The sequence below is a fragment of the Salvia miltiorrhiza genome, chromosome 3 (assembly GCF_028751815.1).
Source record: "Salvia miltiorrhiza cultivar Shanhuang (shh) chromosome 3, IMPLAD_Smil_shh, whole genome shotgun sequence".
NCBI classification, from domain to species: Eukaryota; Viridiplantae; Streptophyta; class Magnoliopsida; order Lamiales; family Lamiaceae; genus Salvia; species Salvia miltiorrhiza.
The window spans coordinates 17699384-17716272 of record NC_080389.1 but is presented as its reverse complement, the minus strand read 5'-3'; the positions used below and the strand labels follow the sequence as shown (position 1 = coordinate 17716272).

Below are 16889 nucleotides of genomic sequence, written 5' to 3'. Positions count from 1 at the left end.
CATCTTTTTAAAAATACTGAAAGTTACGATTCTGCGTGAACAATTAGCTCCCACTTCACTAGTAAAATATTCCTCTATCATTTCTTAAAATTTGGGGCAAAGAAATACGGTATATTTTTCTGTGACCAAAGGAGTAATATTTTTTCAAAGACAGGCTTTTTAAAAATATATGGCAATTATTTGGAGAAACATGATGAAAAAATAACAGGTAAGTAATGATGATTATAAGAAATTTAGAAAAATTTATATTGGTGGGGTACCATTACCACGACCACAACTCTATAGTAACCTTATCTTTTTCTATTTACAATATTCCCACCAGTAGTGTTCTCCAATCAATTAGACCAAACTCTCAAAAGCTTGGAATTGTTGCAATGGCAGAAGCAGTGGTGTCGATGGCTCTAGAAACCTTCCGCGATTTGTTGTTGGAAGAAGCAAGGTTTTTATATGGTGTGGGTGATGAAGTGAGGGAGCTCGAGACGCAGCTCAAAGAGATGAAGTGTCTTCTCAAAGATGCGGATAGAAGACGACATGAAAGCGAAACCATTTTGAATTGGATCTCGGAGATCAAAGATCTTGTGTACAGAGCCGAAGCTGCCATTGAAAGACACGCAGCTTATCAAGTGTCTTCAAGGAGAAGACGAGGCCTCACACAGCTCGTCCGCATATGTTCTTGTAGTTTGGAAGAATACAACTCGCTCCACCAACTAGGCTCGGAGATTTCACCGATCAAATCCCGACTTGAAAGGATAAACAAGGAAATGTTAGAAAGTGGCATAAAGAAGAGCATCATCAACAATCAAGATGGAGGGGAAAGCTCGTCCGCCAACAACAGGGCAAGGAAGAGCTTCCCCGAATTCGAGATCGGAGATTGTTTTGTGGGGATGGAGGATGAGCTCAATCAGCTTGTTCATCTCCTAGTGGAAGACAAAGAGCATCGAGTAATTTCAGTGTGGGGAATGGGGGGTTCAGGCAAGACCACCATTGCCAAAAAGCTCTACAACGAGACCAAGTTCAGCTTTGATCTTTGCGCGTGGGTTTGCATTACTCAGCAATGTCAAAATTTTCAATCAGTTTGGAAGGATGTTCTGAAGCAGTTAGAGCCACAAATAAAGAAAGACATTGTTCCAAGTCTGAGCGAGTGGGAGTTGAAGGAGCAACTATGCAAGATACAAAGAGAGAAGCGATGCCTCATAGTTTTGGACGATCTTTGGAAAGTTTCTGATTGGAATGAGTTGAAGCATCCCTTCCTTGTCCAAAACTTGCAAAGCAAAATCTTGATCACCACGCGGGAACGAAAGGTTGCAGAGATTGGATTCCCAGTAGAACATGGGCTTCTAAATATGGAAGATGCTTTGGAACTAGTGAAGAAGAAAGCCTTTCCACATACCAACTTTCCAGGTCAGTTGTGTGTATGTATAATATGGTGCTTTAGTTTCAAGTCTACAAATTAATATTCTAAAATATTTACCCGCTGGTAGTTTCTTTTGTAGCATCATCGATTCCAAATTAGATGAGAGGGCCTAATTAAGTTAAAGTATTAACACTATGTTTTTTTAATACAGATTTTGCATCTGAAGAAAATTTTGAGAAAATTGGGAAAGAAATGGTGCAGAAATGTGGGTATTTGCCGTTGGCAATTTCTTTACTCGGTGGGATCTTGAGAACGAAAAATTCGATGAAGGAGTGGGAGTTAGTAAATGAGGATATCAAAGAATTCATATATAGAGGTGAAAGTGAGATTGATGGAGTGCTAAATTTAAGCTATGAAAGTCTACCCTATTATTTGAAGCCTTGCTTTCTCTATATGGGTATATTTCAAGAGGACGAAGATATATATGCGTGGCATCTATATTTGATGTGGATAGCACAAGGCATGATTTCATATGAGAATGTTGGAGACAAGAACAAAACATTGATAGACATCGGGGAGCTCTACTTGTGTGAGTTGGCCTCTAGATCCCTTGTCCAAGTTGAAATTGACGATGGTGTCATACCTGGAAGAAAATATACGAGCTGCAAACTTCATGATGTAGTAAGAGAACTATGTTTGAAATTGGGGAAGAGGGAGGATTTTGGTGTGTTGAGTTTGGAAATTCAAACTGGGAAACGTAGTACCTTACTACAGCAAGCTTCCTCAAATATGAAAATACGACATTTGGCTATCTATTTCAGAACAAGAGAAGTCGAACTGGAACCTGACGAGATTGGAGATGATACTAGCAAACATTTGAGGTCTCTTCAAATGTTCAACCGCAGTAATTCTGGTCAGTCTCCCCCACTATGTATCGTTAATTTTCAGAAATTCAAATTGTTGAGGGATCTAGTTATGGTGGGATTCAAATTCGCAGGAAGAAAGTTACCGAAAGGAATCACTAATCTTGTTCACCTGAGAAGTTTGCGTTTACATCAATGTGAATTTGATAAGCTACCATCGTCCATAAGGAATTTGGTATACATGGATACCCTAAATTTATTTGGTTCGGAGAATGTTGAAGTTCCAAATATTTTTAAGGAGATGCTACATTTAAAACACTTGGCTCTTCCAGTGTATGATGAGGAAAATATTGGAAGTTATCGATTAACATTGGACGAGGGAGTGGTTGAGTTGGAGACCCTATGGCAGTTGGATAGTAGAGTGCATGAATTAAAATATATGAACAAAATGAAGAATCTACGAAGATTCTGCACAAGTATACATGACAACGAAAGCTTGTCAGCCATCATCGACGCCATATCTATCATGGACACGTTATTGTATTGTATGGTTGAAATCAAAGAGGGCTGCGAGTTAGTAACAAATGAGGGAGTGTTGAAAAAGGCATTCACTTGTTCCAATCTTCATTTGATGACGATTGAAGTTAAGTTAGGGAAGGAGCTCGCAAAGTGTGGGCGTGACTTCATAAGCTCAAACCTTAGGAAATTGTTACTGCGAGAATGTGAGATTGAGGATGATCCAATGGGGATACTGGGGAAGCTTCCTTGCTTGAGAGAGTTGTCGTTAGAGAGGAAATCATTTGTCGGGGAGGAGATGACGTGTCCATCAAACAGTTTTCCACGCCTCAACTTACTAACTATGTCAAAGTTATTAAAGTTGAGGAAGTGGAGAGTGGAGGCAGGAGCCATGCCCCTTCTCTCTCAATTACAGATAGAAGGGTGTTCTAGTCTAGAGATGGTTCCAGATGGCTTGAGTGGCATTTCTATTCTTCGAAAACTGGAGATCTATGGAATGGCGGAATTGGGGAAGAGGGTATCGGCATCAGGAGAGGATTTCCACAAAGTCTGCCACGTCCCTTCAATTATCATCTTTTAACTATGTCTCCACCTAGGTAAGGTATATATCTCATTTCTCACATTATCAAAAGTATTTGGCATAATAAGATCATAAATAACTTATAACATGTAAAATAACTTCTACGCTCCCAAAAAAAAATGTTCATAACCCCATCTTATAATTAACTATTAATTAAGTTATAAAAATAACTCTACTAAGTTTTGTTGTTTCCAGTATAATATATTTCTCATTTTATTTCTTTCAATTCTCTATCTCTCTCTAACTATGATTATCTTCCGTGTATCATAATTCTCTCTTATAATCTTAATTATTCAAACAAGTTAATAACTTATACGCTCTCGTTAATTACATTTTAAATTATTAAAGTTTATAATATATGCATTCTTTTATATTCATTCAGTAATAGCTTATAAGGTTTTAATTATAAAGCTCGACCCATTCTAAACTTGTATTGTCTTGGTTTTGGTTGCAGGGTACTTTTCTCCCCCCGGTGCCTTCGAGCTACAGTCATGTTTCGCTTTTATCACTTTTTAAAATAAATGTGTATATATATATATTTCTTTTGTACGTTGCTCCAAGCTTGACATGGGGGGTGGTGGCCATATTCCATTTCTTGTATTATTAATATGGTTGAATTTGGTGATTCTGGACAATTTATTCTAGACTTGCTTAGTTCCATATGGAGTTATTTTGGTAAGATTCAGCCCATGTTCTAGAGATTTAAGCTTTATTTCTGTTTTTGATGAATTGTGATTTTTGTTGCTTGGTTGTTTATGAATATACTATACTAATGGTAGTGTTGTGGTAAGGTACTCTTTTGTCTTTGTCTTTCACTATAATATATCATGGTTTCTCGCATTACTTGGCTGGGTTTTGATCCCTTTCAGTGTGTCTATTTCGTAAAGTTATTATAAGGGGCCGAATTGTTGGCTTTTTCAGCGTATTTCTGCTCTCGAGTTTCGTTTCGATTGGCCCCTGTGTTATTATCTTAGAAATGGTTTGAGCTGTGCAACTATTTAGTTACAAGGGGTTTGGAGAGATCCCTCATATCGTTTTTCAATTTTCTGGTGCGCTAGAGTCTGGGCTCGGGGGGATGGGCTCCGTTAGTGGTTTCGCAGTTGGATTGACATTCATGTTCGGTCTGACCGATTTCCCACACATTCGATTGCTTGTGTGGCGGATGTTGGTTTTAAAAGTGTAGTTAATGTGCAGCAAGTTTTATTATGATTTTATTTAAAGGTATTTTGGTAGGTTGTGCTATGACACTACTCATTAATGTGTTGTCTAGCATGCGTTTTCATTTCCTAGAAAAGTTGTCTAGCAAGTCTTTATGTAATAGAGTTGAAGAGTCATTTTGTAAGCTGAATCATTCTCAAGAAATTAAGAGGCGAGATTCAGACTCTCTCAAAAATACACCTCCACAACTTCTTCTAAGAACAGAAAATTTGCAGCTCCACTATCTCAAATCAAATAGAGAAAATCCTAGTACCAAACGATCCTACAGTTTGGCATCAGAGCCTAGTTAAATACTATGATTTTTTCAAAAAATAAAAACACTCTCATTCAAAATGGAGATTTCACATGGTTCTCTACCAATCTTTGCTGGAGAAAACTTCGAGTTTTGGTGCAAGAAGATGAAGACACTAGTTGCCTCCTTAGACTTGTGGGAGCTCGTAGATGAAGGCTACGACGCCGAAAATGGAAATATGACAGTGGCTCAAATAAAGGAGCTAAAGAAGGTGAAGCAAAAAGATGCCGCAGCTTTGTCAAAGATTCAACAAGCCGTCGCCGATTCGATTTTTCCTCGAATCATGGGAGCTGAAAAATCAAAGGAAGCATGGAAGATTCTACAAAAGGAATTTGGAGGAGATGATAAAGTTAGAGCTATTAAACTCCAAACTTTACGAAGAGATTTTGAAAACACAAAAAAGAAGGATAAGGAAAGCTTAAATGAGTTTCATTCAAGATTTATTGAGCTAACAAATCAAATGAAAGTGTATGGTGAAGAGATTTCAGATCAGAGAATGATAGAAACGATTTTGATATGTCTTCCAGAAAGATTTAATGCTATTGTGGCTGTTATTGAGCAAACTAAAGATGTTTCTAAAATGAGCATTCATGAGTTGATGGGTTCTTTGAAATCTTATGAAGAGAGGTTGCTAAGGCAATTGGAGAAGCCGATTGAAAGTGCATTCCAATTAAAACTGAATTTGAATGCTAAAACTGCTGGTGAATCATCCTCTAGTGGTGGTGAACAAAATCGTGCATGGTGGAAATCATGGTCGCGGAAAAGGCCAAGGAAAAAACAATCGTGGAGGTAAAGGTTTCTATGTGAGAGACCAAAACAAAGCAGAAAATGAGAAGAAATGTACTCATAGTGGAAGGAGCAGCCATGAGTACAAGGATTGTTGGTTTAAGGACAAACCGAAATGCCACAAATGCAGTCGGTTTGGACATCTTCAAAAAGATTGTTACGCCAATAATCAACCACAAAATCAGCAACATGCAAATTTTTTGGAAGAAAAACAAAGTGAAGGATACATGTTCTATGCTTCACAAAGTACAAGGGAGAAAAATGAAGACGTGTGGTACATTGGTAGTGGTTGCAGTAACCACATGACGGGTGACGAGTCCATCTTTGTGAGCATCGATACGACTGTAAATTCTCAAGTAAAGATGGGAAATGGTGCTCTCATCAAAGCCCAAGGAAAAGGAACAATAAGCGTCGACACAAAAAAAGGAACGAAGCGCATTAGCGATGTGCTACTTGTGCCGGATTTGAAGCAAAATTTGTTGAGTGTTGGGCAACTTATTCAGCATGGGAATGTTGTCCATTTTGAAGGAAATTCATGCGTTACACTTGATAAAGATGAGCTGGAGCAGATTGTGGAAAAAATTCAAATGGAGAAGAGTCACAACTTCCCACTCACATTCAAGTATGCTGAAAATGTAGCAATGCAAGCTCAAGTAATGGATGAATCATGGTTATGGCATTTAAGACTTGGTCATTTGAATTTTAATAGTCTCAAGCTACTGCACAATAGGAATATGGTTCATGGTCTTCCGAAAATTGAAGAGATGCAGCACATATGTGAAGGATGCGCACTTGGAAAGCATCACCGACAACCGTTTCCAAAAGGAGTTGCCTGGAGAGCGAAGAAGCCTTTGGAGCTTGTACACACCGATGTGTGCGGACCAATATCGATAAATTCTCATGGTGGAAATAGGTACTTTATTCTTTTTATTGATGATTTTACTCGTATGACTTGGGTCTACTTCTTGAACCAAAAATTCGAATTATTTGAAGTTTTTCGAAAATTTAAGATTCTAGTAGAGAATCAAAGTGGGCGTACCATCAAAGTGCTGAGAAGTGACAATGGAAAAGAGTATGCTTCAAATCAGTTCACCAAGTATTGTGAAGAAGAAGGCATTGGAAGACAACTAAGTGTTGGATACACACCACAACAAAATGGTGTGTCCGAACGGAAGAATAGAACGGTGATGGAAATGGCAAAATCTATGATTCATGCCAAAGGATTGCCTAAAAGTTTTTGGGCAGATGCTGTTCATACCGCTGTCTACTTAATGAATCGATGTCCAACAAAAGCAGTGATGAATAGAACTCCAATTGAAGCTTGGAGTGGAAGAAAACCATCAGTCAAACATTTGAGAATTTTTGGGTCAGTTTGCTATGCTCAAATTCCAAAAGAAAAAAGACAAAAGCTTGATGAAACAAGTGTGAAGTGCATACTTGTTGGCTACAGCAACATGTCCAAAGGGTATAGACTCTACAACTTGAAGACTAAAAGTGTCATCACGAGTCGAGATGTGATATTCGATGAAAATGCAAGTTGGAATTGGGAAGCTAATGAGGTTGAGAATAACGGATCAGTTGTGGATGAAACAAAGCAAGTTCCAACAATCGAAGATGAGGGAGATAATGATGAAAGTGCAGATTTCTCACCTTCAAGTGGTTCAAGTTCAAGTTCTGATCCAAGGTCACCCACATCCTCATCATCAAATCCTACTCCAAGAATAAGAAGCTTGGAAGAAGTCTATGCAAGTTGCAATTTTTGCAACATAGAGCCTGAAAATTTTGAAGAAGCAGTGGAGAAAGAAACTTGGAGAAAAGCTATGCAAGAAGAAATTGATGTTATCAAAAAGAACATGACATGGGAGTTAGTCGAAAGGCCACGGGCGAAAGAAATTATTGGAGTTAAATGGGTCTACAAAGTCAAGGTGAATGAAGATGGATCATTTCAAAGAAACAAAGCAAGACTTGTGGCAAAAGGCTACACACAACAGCCCGGAATAGACTACAATGAAACTTTTTCACCGGTTTCACGTTTGGAAACAATCCGAATGCTCATTGCAGTTGCAACTCAAAGGGGATGGCCGTTATATCAACTGGACGTCAAATCAGCTTTTTTAAATGGAGAATTGACTGAGGAAATTTATGTGGAGCAACCTCAAGGTTTTGTGATTGAAGGTGCCGAAGATAAAGTCTATCGGTTGAATAAAGCATTGTATGGACTCAAGCAAGCATCAAGAGCTTGGTATAGCCAAATTGATGCATACTTCATTGAGCATGGATTCAAAAGAAGCAAAAGTGAGTCGACTTTGTACGTGAAGACTCAAGGTACATCTACCCTCATCGTTGCTTTATTATAATAATAATAATAAAAAAATTGATTTAAAAAATAATGAAGGACTTAATAGATGAAACTAAATTTTGTAAAATAAAAATCTTTTATAATAGGTCAAGATAAAAAGTTTAGCCAAACTTTTATTTGTTGATAGTAAGGTTTTAAACGGATGAGATCATCTGTCCCACAATTTTGTGTATCCCACCATGTCCCATTTTTAATTTCTCTATCTAATAATTATTTGCTATAAAAATAAAAGATATTATTATATAATAAACTCTAATTAATATTTATCACTAAAAATTAAAATTAAAAAAAGTTATATATCCTAACTTTGAATTAATAACCCAAATAATTAATAATTTAAAAGTATAACAATAAATCCTAACTTTGAACCATTGTTGTAACACCCCAATTTTCATAAACTTTTCAATATAAAATCTTTGAAAACTAATATATAAAAATGAAATTTCTTGAATTATAAAAGTTTAAACCAATTTAAAATCAACTTGTCAAAACTAAAGTAGTAACATGAAATAAAATGATAAACTAAAAAGTAACATGTTTCAACTTAAATTTCTATGGAAATACTAAATCTCTAGTCATTCTCGACTTCCATGGCCACCTCGACTCTAAAACTGCAAAACTGAAAAGATAAGGGGTGAGCATATTGAAAATATACTCAGTGAGGAACATAACAAAATATTCATATATGTCACATATATAATTAAATCACATTATCATACTTGCAAACATACGCCAAGAGACTAGAGCCCCTTGATAAACATAATCATAGTTTGAGTCGATGGCTTAAGTCCCATGATCGCACATAACAACATAGATCAATGGCTTAGGTCCCATGATCGCACATAACATCATAGATCAATGGCTTAGGTCCTATGATCACACATAACAACATAGTCATAAGATGCACGTAAACAAGTAATCAAATGCGATAATAAAAACATATATAACCATATGAATAAGCGTAAAATCCCTCACCTTAAAGTCGAAGCTAAATAAATCAAATCCGGAATGAAGGTCTTAATAGCGCCGCACCAGAAGAATTCGTCAAAATCGCAGCTGAACAGACCAGTCAGCTTCAAGCCTTCGTTTGAAGCCTCAAACGTCCTCAAATCGTATTTTTCCCAGAAATACGACTTCTTCCTCTTCGAGAGAGCTTTCCGTGGCCACCTGTTTCGCTTGAATCGGAGTTCTGTGGAGGAAGTTATGGCCGTTCTCCCAAAACTGTCAGAACTTGATTTCCTGCGAAAATCTGACTCTACACGTTTCTGGCCCTCTCTGCTCTCTAAAACCTTAATTAATTAGTGTGTCCGTCTCCCCTAGGGTTTGAAAATAGATTCCATATTTATACTAGTTTATAAAGAGCTTTTGATAAATATAAAAAAATTATTTTCTATGTATATCTCCTACTAAGATAAAGAATAAAGATGATAAAAGGAGTTCTAATTCTAATAGGAATCATTAATAATAATAATAATAATAATAATAATAATAATAATAATAATAATAATAATAATAGTCTAGATAAAATTAATGGTGCATATCTATATGTATCATGTAATTATTTAAAAAAATAAGATATACAAGAAAATACTATTAATTAAACTTATAAAATAAATCTAAATTATCGGAGTGTTACAATTGTTAATTATCTTTCTATTATATTATAACATAATAAATTAAAATAAAAAATAATTAAAAATTATAACAGATATATTAAGAGCAAGACACGGTGGGATATGTTAAATTGTGAGACGGATCTCGTATGGTTGTTAAAATGACCAGCTTGCATTGACTTGACTTGACTTGCAAAGTCTTGGTCTATTTGACGAGAGAGCCAGTGGCGTCAATTGTCATTAATCAGTTATCATGACTTTTCTTCAAAATTAATTTCTCAATTTCACACGAAATTGCGTTCACATTTAAGGAGGGTTCTCATTTAAATCTCTTACATTAGCACTCCCCGCAGAAATCCCAAAATTATGCTCCTATATTCTTCCCTAAAGCTTCCCTATTTAATTTTAGGATCTCGATTTTATAAATGCATACATCAGATCTCCTATTTTCTACATAAAAACAATAATTATGTGTGGGCCCTACTAATTATAAGCTTAAAATAAATTTAGGGTGGGTGTAAATTTAAGATTGAATTTAAGTAGGTGTAAATTTTTTTGTGGGCCCCATCCAATTTAGAGGATCTGCTGGATGCATTTTTTATCTCATTTTCAATTGTTTTAGCCTAAATTTAGAGTTAGTGATGCATTTAGGTGATCTGCTGAGAGTGCTCTTAGTATACTATATATTTGTACGCAAAGACTTGCGTGCGGGTGGCTGCATACCATGCGGCCACCCGCCAACTACACATGTATATATATATATTGTAAGAGGAAATAAGCATAATAACAAGGTGGTGCAGTGGTTATACTCCATAAAGCCCCACTTCATTTGAGGTCACAAGTTCGAAACCCAGCCCCCTATATTTTCGTTTTTTTTTCTTTTTTTTTTTCCTTTCCTTTTTTTACACTTTTTGGATTTTATTTTTGTGGTTTTGTTTTTTTTTATACGTTTTTTTTTTTCATTTTTCTTGTTTTCTTTTTCTTATTATTTTTATTTTATTTTTTTCATTTTTTATATATTTTCTTTTTTTTAACTGTTTTTCGATTGTATTTTTTAAAATTTTACTGTTTTTCTATTGTAATTTTTTTAATTTTACTTTTTTTCTTTTACATTATTTTATATATAGTTTAGTCAAGTAAATATTATCATAATAAGAAGCAATAATTGATATGTACAAATGTAATATTTCAAAAATATTATATTTGTTATGCTTATTGTTCTTATGAAAAGTAATTAGTATTATTGTAATAAAAAGTAATTATTATTAAAAATTACATTTCTTCACAACAATGTTCGTTTTTATTATACGGACTTTTACTTTTAGTTATTTGCTTAAGTAATAAGCTTTGTAAATAAAAGTAATTATTGATGTGAAGAAAAATAATATTATTTTCACTCGAGTGTACTTATATTCTTAACTATTTGGCCAAGTATTTATTGTCGTAATAAAAAGTAATTATTATTACAATTAAATGCAACGTTTCTAGATAATTATATTTGTTCACGATAATTATATTTGTTCACGATAAAATAACTAAATGTAATGTTTCTAAATAATTACATTTGTTCACGATAATTGTTACTTTTATTTATGAGAATTTGTACTTTTAGTTATTTGATCAAATAATTATTTGTGTAAGCAAAAGTAATAGTACTTTTAGGGTTTAGTATTCCCTATTTAGGGTGTAGTATTCAGTGTTTAGAGTTTACAAAATATTGAATGATAGTTCATACTTATATTCACATAAGTATAGGGTTTATTATTGAATATGACTAGGGTTTAGTATTCCCTATTCAGGGTTTAGTATTCCGTGTTTAGGTTTAAAAAATATTGAATGATAGTTAATACTAATATTCACATAAGTATAAATTTATGCATTAAAATGTATATCTTAGATAAAATAAAAGTAAATATTGTCATTTGGGTTTATTATTGAATGGTCAGGGTTTAGTATTCAGTGTTTAGGATTTAGTATTCCCTATTTAGGGTTTAGTAATCCCTATTTAGGGTTTAGTATTCAGTGTTTACAAAATATTGAATGATGATTAATACTTATATTCACATAAGTATACATTTAAGCATGGAAATGTATATCTTAGATAAAATTAAAGTAAATATTGCCATTTGGATTTATTATTGAATGACTAGGGTTTATTATTGAATATGACTAGGTTTAGTATTCAAGGTTTAGGGTTTAGTATTCAGTGTTTAGGTTTAAACAATATTGAATGATGGTTAATACTTATGTTCACATAAGTATACATTTAAGCATGTAAATGTATATCTTAGATAAAATAAAAGTATACATTCAGTGTTTAGGTTTGAAACATTACATTTATTCACAACAATGTTTATTTTTATTCATACGAATATTTACTTTTAGTTAGTTACTTAAGTAATAATCTTTGTAAATAAAAGTAATTATTGATGTGAAGAAAAGTAATCTTTATAACAATAATTACTTTTTAGACAACAATAATTACAATAAATATAATATTTTTGAAACATTACATTTCTCCATATCAATTATTACTTTTTATTATATATATCAATGATTACTTTTAATAAACATAAATAATAATATTATTATTTGATCAAATAATTATTATCGTAAGAAAAAGTAATTATTGATATGTATAATGCTTTATATTGAATGAAGGTAAATATTTATATTACCATAAGTATACATTTGTGCAACAAAATGTATATCTTATGCTTATTAAAAGTAAATACTCATATTAGGGTTTAGTGTTCAGGTTTTAGGGTTTAGTTTACAGGGTTTAGGGTTTAGTTTATAGGATTTAGGGTTTAAAATATATAATACTTTATATTAAATGAAGATAAATTCTTATATTTACAGAAGTATATATTTGTGCAAATAAATGTATATGGTATGCTTATTAAAAGTAACATTTGCTATAAGCAAATGTAATAATATAGGGGGACATATCAAATGGGCGCGGGTCAAGGGCACGGATCCGGGTCAGAGCTGGGGCGCGGGTCAACCCGGCCGCATCCCATGCGAATGCCCGCATGCAAGTGTGACTCATATTTGTAGCTCAAATCTTTTTTACTCAGCACATTACTAATTATGGATAGGTCTTCCCAATTTTCCCTCCTTACATCACTTTTGCTATTTCTGCAAACTTCCATGCATATAAAGATACGACATTTGGTTATCCATTCGGGAAGAGAAGTTGAACCTGACGAGCTTGTAGAAGATGCTAACAAACACTTAAGGTCTCTTCATATATTCAATCCTCGACAAAGTATCTTTGATTTTAAAAAATTCGAAGTGTTGAGAGATCTTATTATGGTAGGATTCGAATTTCGAGGAAGAAAGTTATTGAAAGGAATCACTAATCTTGTTCACCTTAGACGCTTGCGTTTAGAAAGATGTGAATTTGATAAGATACCGTCGTCCATAAGGAATTTGATATACATGGATACCCTTGATTTAAGTGGTTCGACGAATATCGAAGTTCCAAATATTTTCAAGGAGATGCTACGTTTAAAGCACTTGTTTTTTCCGGAGTATGAGGACGAAAATATTGGCAGTTATCGATTAACATTGGACGAGGGAGTGGTTGAGTTGGAGACCCTAGAGGAGTTGGATAGTAGAGTGCATGAATTAAAATGTATGGGCAGAATGAAAAATCTTCGACGTTTTCAGCAAGCATACACGACAATGAAAGCTTGTCAGCTATCATGAATGCCATTGCTACCAACTGGAACAAGTTGGTGTATTGTAGGGTTGATATCAAAGAGGGTTGCGAGTTAGGAACAAATGAGGGAATGTTGAAAAAGACATTCATATGTCCCAATCTTCAGGGACGGATCTAAAGGCCAGGCACCCCAGGCCGTCGCCCGGTTAATTTTTTTTTTGTTACCTATAAATGTATGATTTTAATTTTTTTTTATCTATATATGTTAATCTCGCCCGGTCATAATTGTGTCATTTCAAATAATTATTCAAGATTCTACTCGTTTTCTTTATCAAAACTTTATTAGAATCATCCGGTGAAATCTCGCCCGGTCATTATTAAATTTCTAGATCCGTCCCTGCCAATCTTCATTCCTTGTTGATTCAAGTTAAGTTGGAGAATGTGCTATCTGAGTGCGGGAGTGCCTTCATCAGCTCTAAACTAAGGAATTTGGCCCTGTCAGAATGTGAGATTGAGAGGGTGTTTGGCTAAGCTTATTTTAAAGAGCTTATAAGCTCTTGCAGCTTATAAGATGTTTAAAGAGCTTATAAGATGTATTTTTTAAGAGCTTATAAATTGTCAAAGTGTTTGGATAATTGAGTTTATAAGCTAGAGAGAGAATTTTTTTGCTAGAGAGAGAAAATATTTTTTTTGAGAGAGAAAATCGTAGAAAATTGAACTTGAATGATATATGATGAAAATAATAAACTATAGTTGAAAAATATTTGTAAAATGATTGTTGCATATGAGATTATAAAAAAATAAGTTGGGGTAGATGAACTTATTTTTTGGGGAGCTTATAAGCTCTTGGAGCTTATTTTTGAAGCTTATAAGCTGTTTAGGAGCTTATTTTGCCAAACACTTTAAAGGAGCTTATAAGCTCCTACTTATAAGCTGTTTTGAGGAGCTTATAAGCTCAGCCAAACACCCTCTGAGGATGATCCAATGGGGATACTGGGGAAGCTTCCTTGCTTAACACGGTTTTATGGAGGAAATCATTTGTGGGGGAGAAGATGACGTGTCCATCAAATAGTTTTCCTCGCCTTAAGATTCTTTTTCTATTTGAATTACCAAACCTGAGAGAGTGGAGATTGGAGGCAGGAGCCATGCCCCTTCTCTCTGAATTACACATAAATGAGTGTTCTCATCTGGAGATGCTTCCAGATGGATTGAGCGGCATTTATACTATTCGGAAACTGGAGATTGGAATGCCGGAAATGGGGAAGAGGGTATCGGCATCAGGAAAGGATTTTCACAAAGTCAGCCATGTCCCAGAAATTATCATCCATAACTAGTCTAATCTAGTCTCCACTCGGGTAATGCTTGCACCAATCCCATTCTCAATTCCCAATTTTTATTTGGTTTCAATTGTAGTTTTTCTCTAAAAGAGAGCTACAGTCTTGTTGTTCCATGTCCCAACTGTTTCTCTTTAATTATTTACATTCTTTTCTATGCAACCTTGCTTCGCTTTAATCACCTTTTTTGAAATAAATGTGTATATTTCTTTTGTACATCGGCGTGGTGGCCATACTCCATTCCTTGTATTATTAATCAGGACAATTTATTCTAGACTTGCTTGGTTCCATATGGAATTATTTTAATTGGTAAGATTCAGCCCATGATTTCTGGAGATTTAAGCTTTATTCCTGTTTTTGAATTCCGATTTTTGTTGCTTGATTGTTTAGAATCCAATAAATTGAAAACTGGGTTGCTTAATATGTATATACTATACTAATGTTAATATGCAAAATTAGAATTTAGTTAAAGTTCATTTGTATAAAATTGAAATGTGTCTACTTAAATAAGTGAAGTATGTACCGAGAATCTACGGCAGGGGATGGTTATAATAGAGTTTAAATTTATTTAAGGCCATTATCTTAGGGCTATTTGCAAAAATAGGCCACTATTTTTTGGACTTGTAAAAATAGGCCAATTATTTTAGTTTTTGGTATTTTTAGACCACATGTGTACCCAATCAGGTTATTTTGGGCCACATTTTGACCCCAAAAAGTGGCCTATAAATGCTGAATTGAGCTCAAATGTGGCCTAAAAATGCCAAAAATTAAAATACTTGGCCTATTTTTGCAAATTCGAAAAATAGTGGCTTATTTTTGCAAATAGCCATAAGATAATGGCCTTAAATAATTTTAAAATCGTTATAATACAACAAATCGAATTTTATAAATTCAAAGTTTTTTTCAGTAAGTACTTATAATTAGGTTATGTTAGCGAAATAATTTAAATATGTACAAGGACCACGCATCATATGTTTTTCACCAATTCAAATAATTCGGAATTATTTTCTTGATCGGAAAGTTCGGCACTTATAAACTTATCTATTTCACTTATCGTATTCAACTTATACTCAACCTTTAAAAATTATCAGCATGTGGACATTGGGAACCCTCTTTTTTGAAATAGTTTAGGTTTTAAGCAACTATAATATTGGAGACCTCCGCATAAGAGTTTTTGCCATAATACAAAGGTCTTATTACATTTTTCGCTAATAGGGTGCAATATCAATGTAGGCACTTGGGAGCAGATTGATGGAGTTAAACAACAAAAAAAATGAATTTATGGTAAGAGTCACTACAAGAATTCTGGTAATAGACGACGTGATATAGACAACATGCTTTAAAAATCGTCGTCTATATGACAATAGACAACAGTTTTTAACTTGCGCGTCGTCTATAAGCGAGATTTCAGACGACACGCCACCAAACGCGTCATCTATTATGCATATAGACAACGTGTCTCGCTCAAAATGTCATCTATTAGAAAGAGACCATAGACAACGCGCCTTAAGCACGTCGTCTATATATTATATAGACGACGTGCTTAAGGCGCGTTGTCTATGGCCGCTTTCTATCAACATAATAGACGACATTAACACTGCTTGTCGTCTTTACCAAAATAGACGACGCGGCATCTCCAAAGATAATACTTATTTCACAAAGATACATGCATCATGCATGTCTAACCAAAAAGACCTAAAGGCTAAAATTAATGATATGGATTAGTTATATAGGTGCTTAAAATCTAAAACTATACAGCATCTTGGCATTCACTAAATTTTACTCTTTTATTTGGCATGCAACAAACATATATATCAACATTAATAAAATTTATTAATGTTACTCTTTTAGTTCAAACTTCACACATTTTTTTTGGGTAAATAAAATTTATTCAATCACGCACGAGGGGTGCAACCCAACGAGATACATAGATAAATAACAACAGATTAACAACAAAAAAAAACACTAAAGCTCAAGGCAAATAGATGGATTTCCAATTTGCCAAGCTAAAGCAGACACAATGAGGGGAAAGATTTGAAATCCAGAACCAAACATATCAACATAAATACATTATCATCAAAGTTTTAGTTCAAACTTCACACATGAAGATAACATAAAGATACATTTTGAACAAACTAGTACCAAAGGTTTAATTCAATTAAACTTCAAACATATACACAATACCAACAATTCAATCAATCATGAAAATGAAATCTATATATAATTATTTGCTTGTTGAGTGATACGATAATAAGTTGTTGTCCAAAAGAAGATTGATCAACCTGCAGTCATCAACATTGGAAAATG

General features: G+C 34.1%; 1 protein-coding gene across 2 annotated transcripts; it reads left to right on the top strand.

The window, feature by feature from the left end:
• Positions 1 to 251: 251 nt before the first annotated feature.
• LOC131017940 (probable disease resistance protein At1g58602) lies at positions 252 to 3973 on the top strand. Of its 2 annotated transcripts, none has more exons than XM_057946695.1 (3): positions 252 to 1401; positions 1566 to 3329; positions 3768 to 3973. In XM_057946695.1, exons 1-2 carry the CDS (start codon positions 375 to 377, stop codon positions 3311 to 3313), a joined length of 2775 nt encoding a protein of 924 aa, XP_057802678.1. In that variant the 5' UTR covers positions 252 to 374; the 3' UTR covers positions 3314 to 3329; positions 3768 to 3973. The 2 variants fall into 2 exon arrangements, with proteins under 2 accessions (XP_057802678.1, XP_057802677.1); XM_057946694.1 differs by having other exon boundaries at positions 300 to 1401; positions 1566 to 3334.
• The last annotated feature ends 12916 nt before the right edge of the window (positions 3974 to 16889 follow it).

Bases quoted from the DNA above. Each gene is read 5' to 3' on its own strand.
- LOC131017940 (XM_057946695.1), top strand. From the start codon at position 375: ATGGCAGAAGCAGTGGTGTCGATGGCTCTAGAAACCTTCCGCGATTTG. The intron at 1,402-1,565 runs GTCAGTTGTGTG...TTTTTAATACAG, and splicing joins TCCACATACCAACTTTCCAG to ATTTTGCATCTGAAGAAAAT.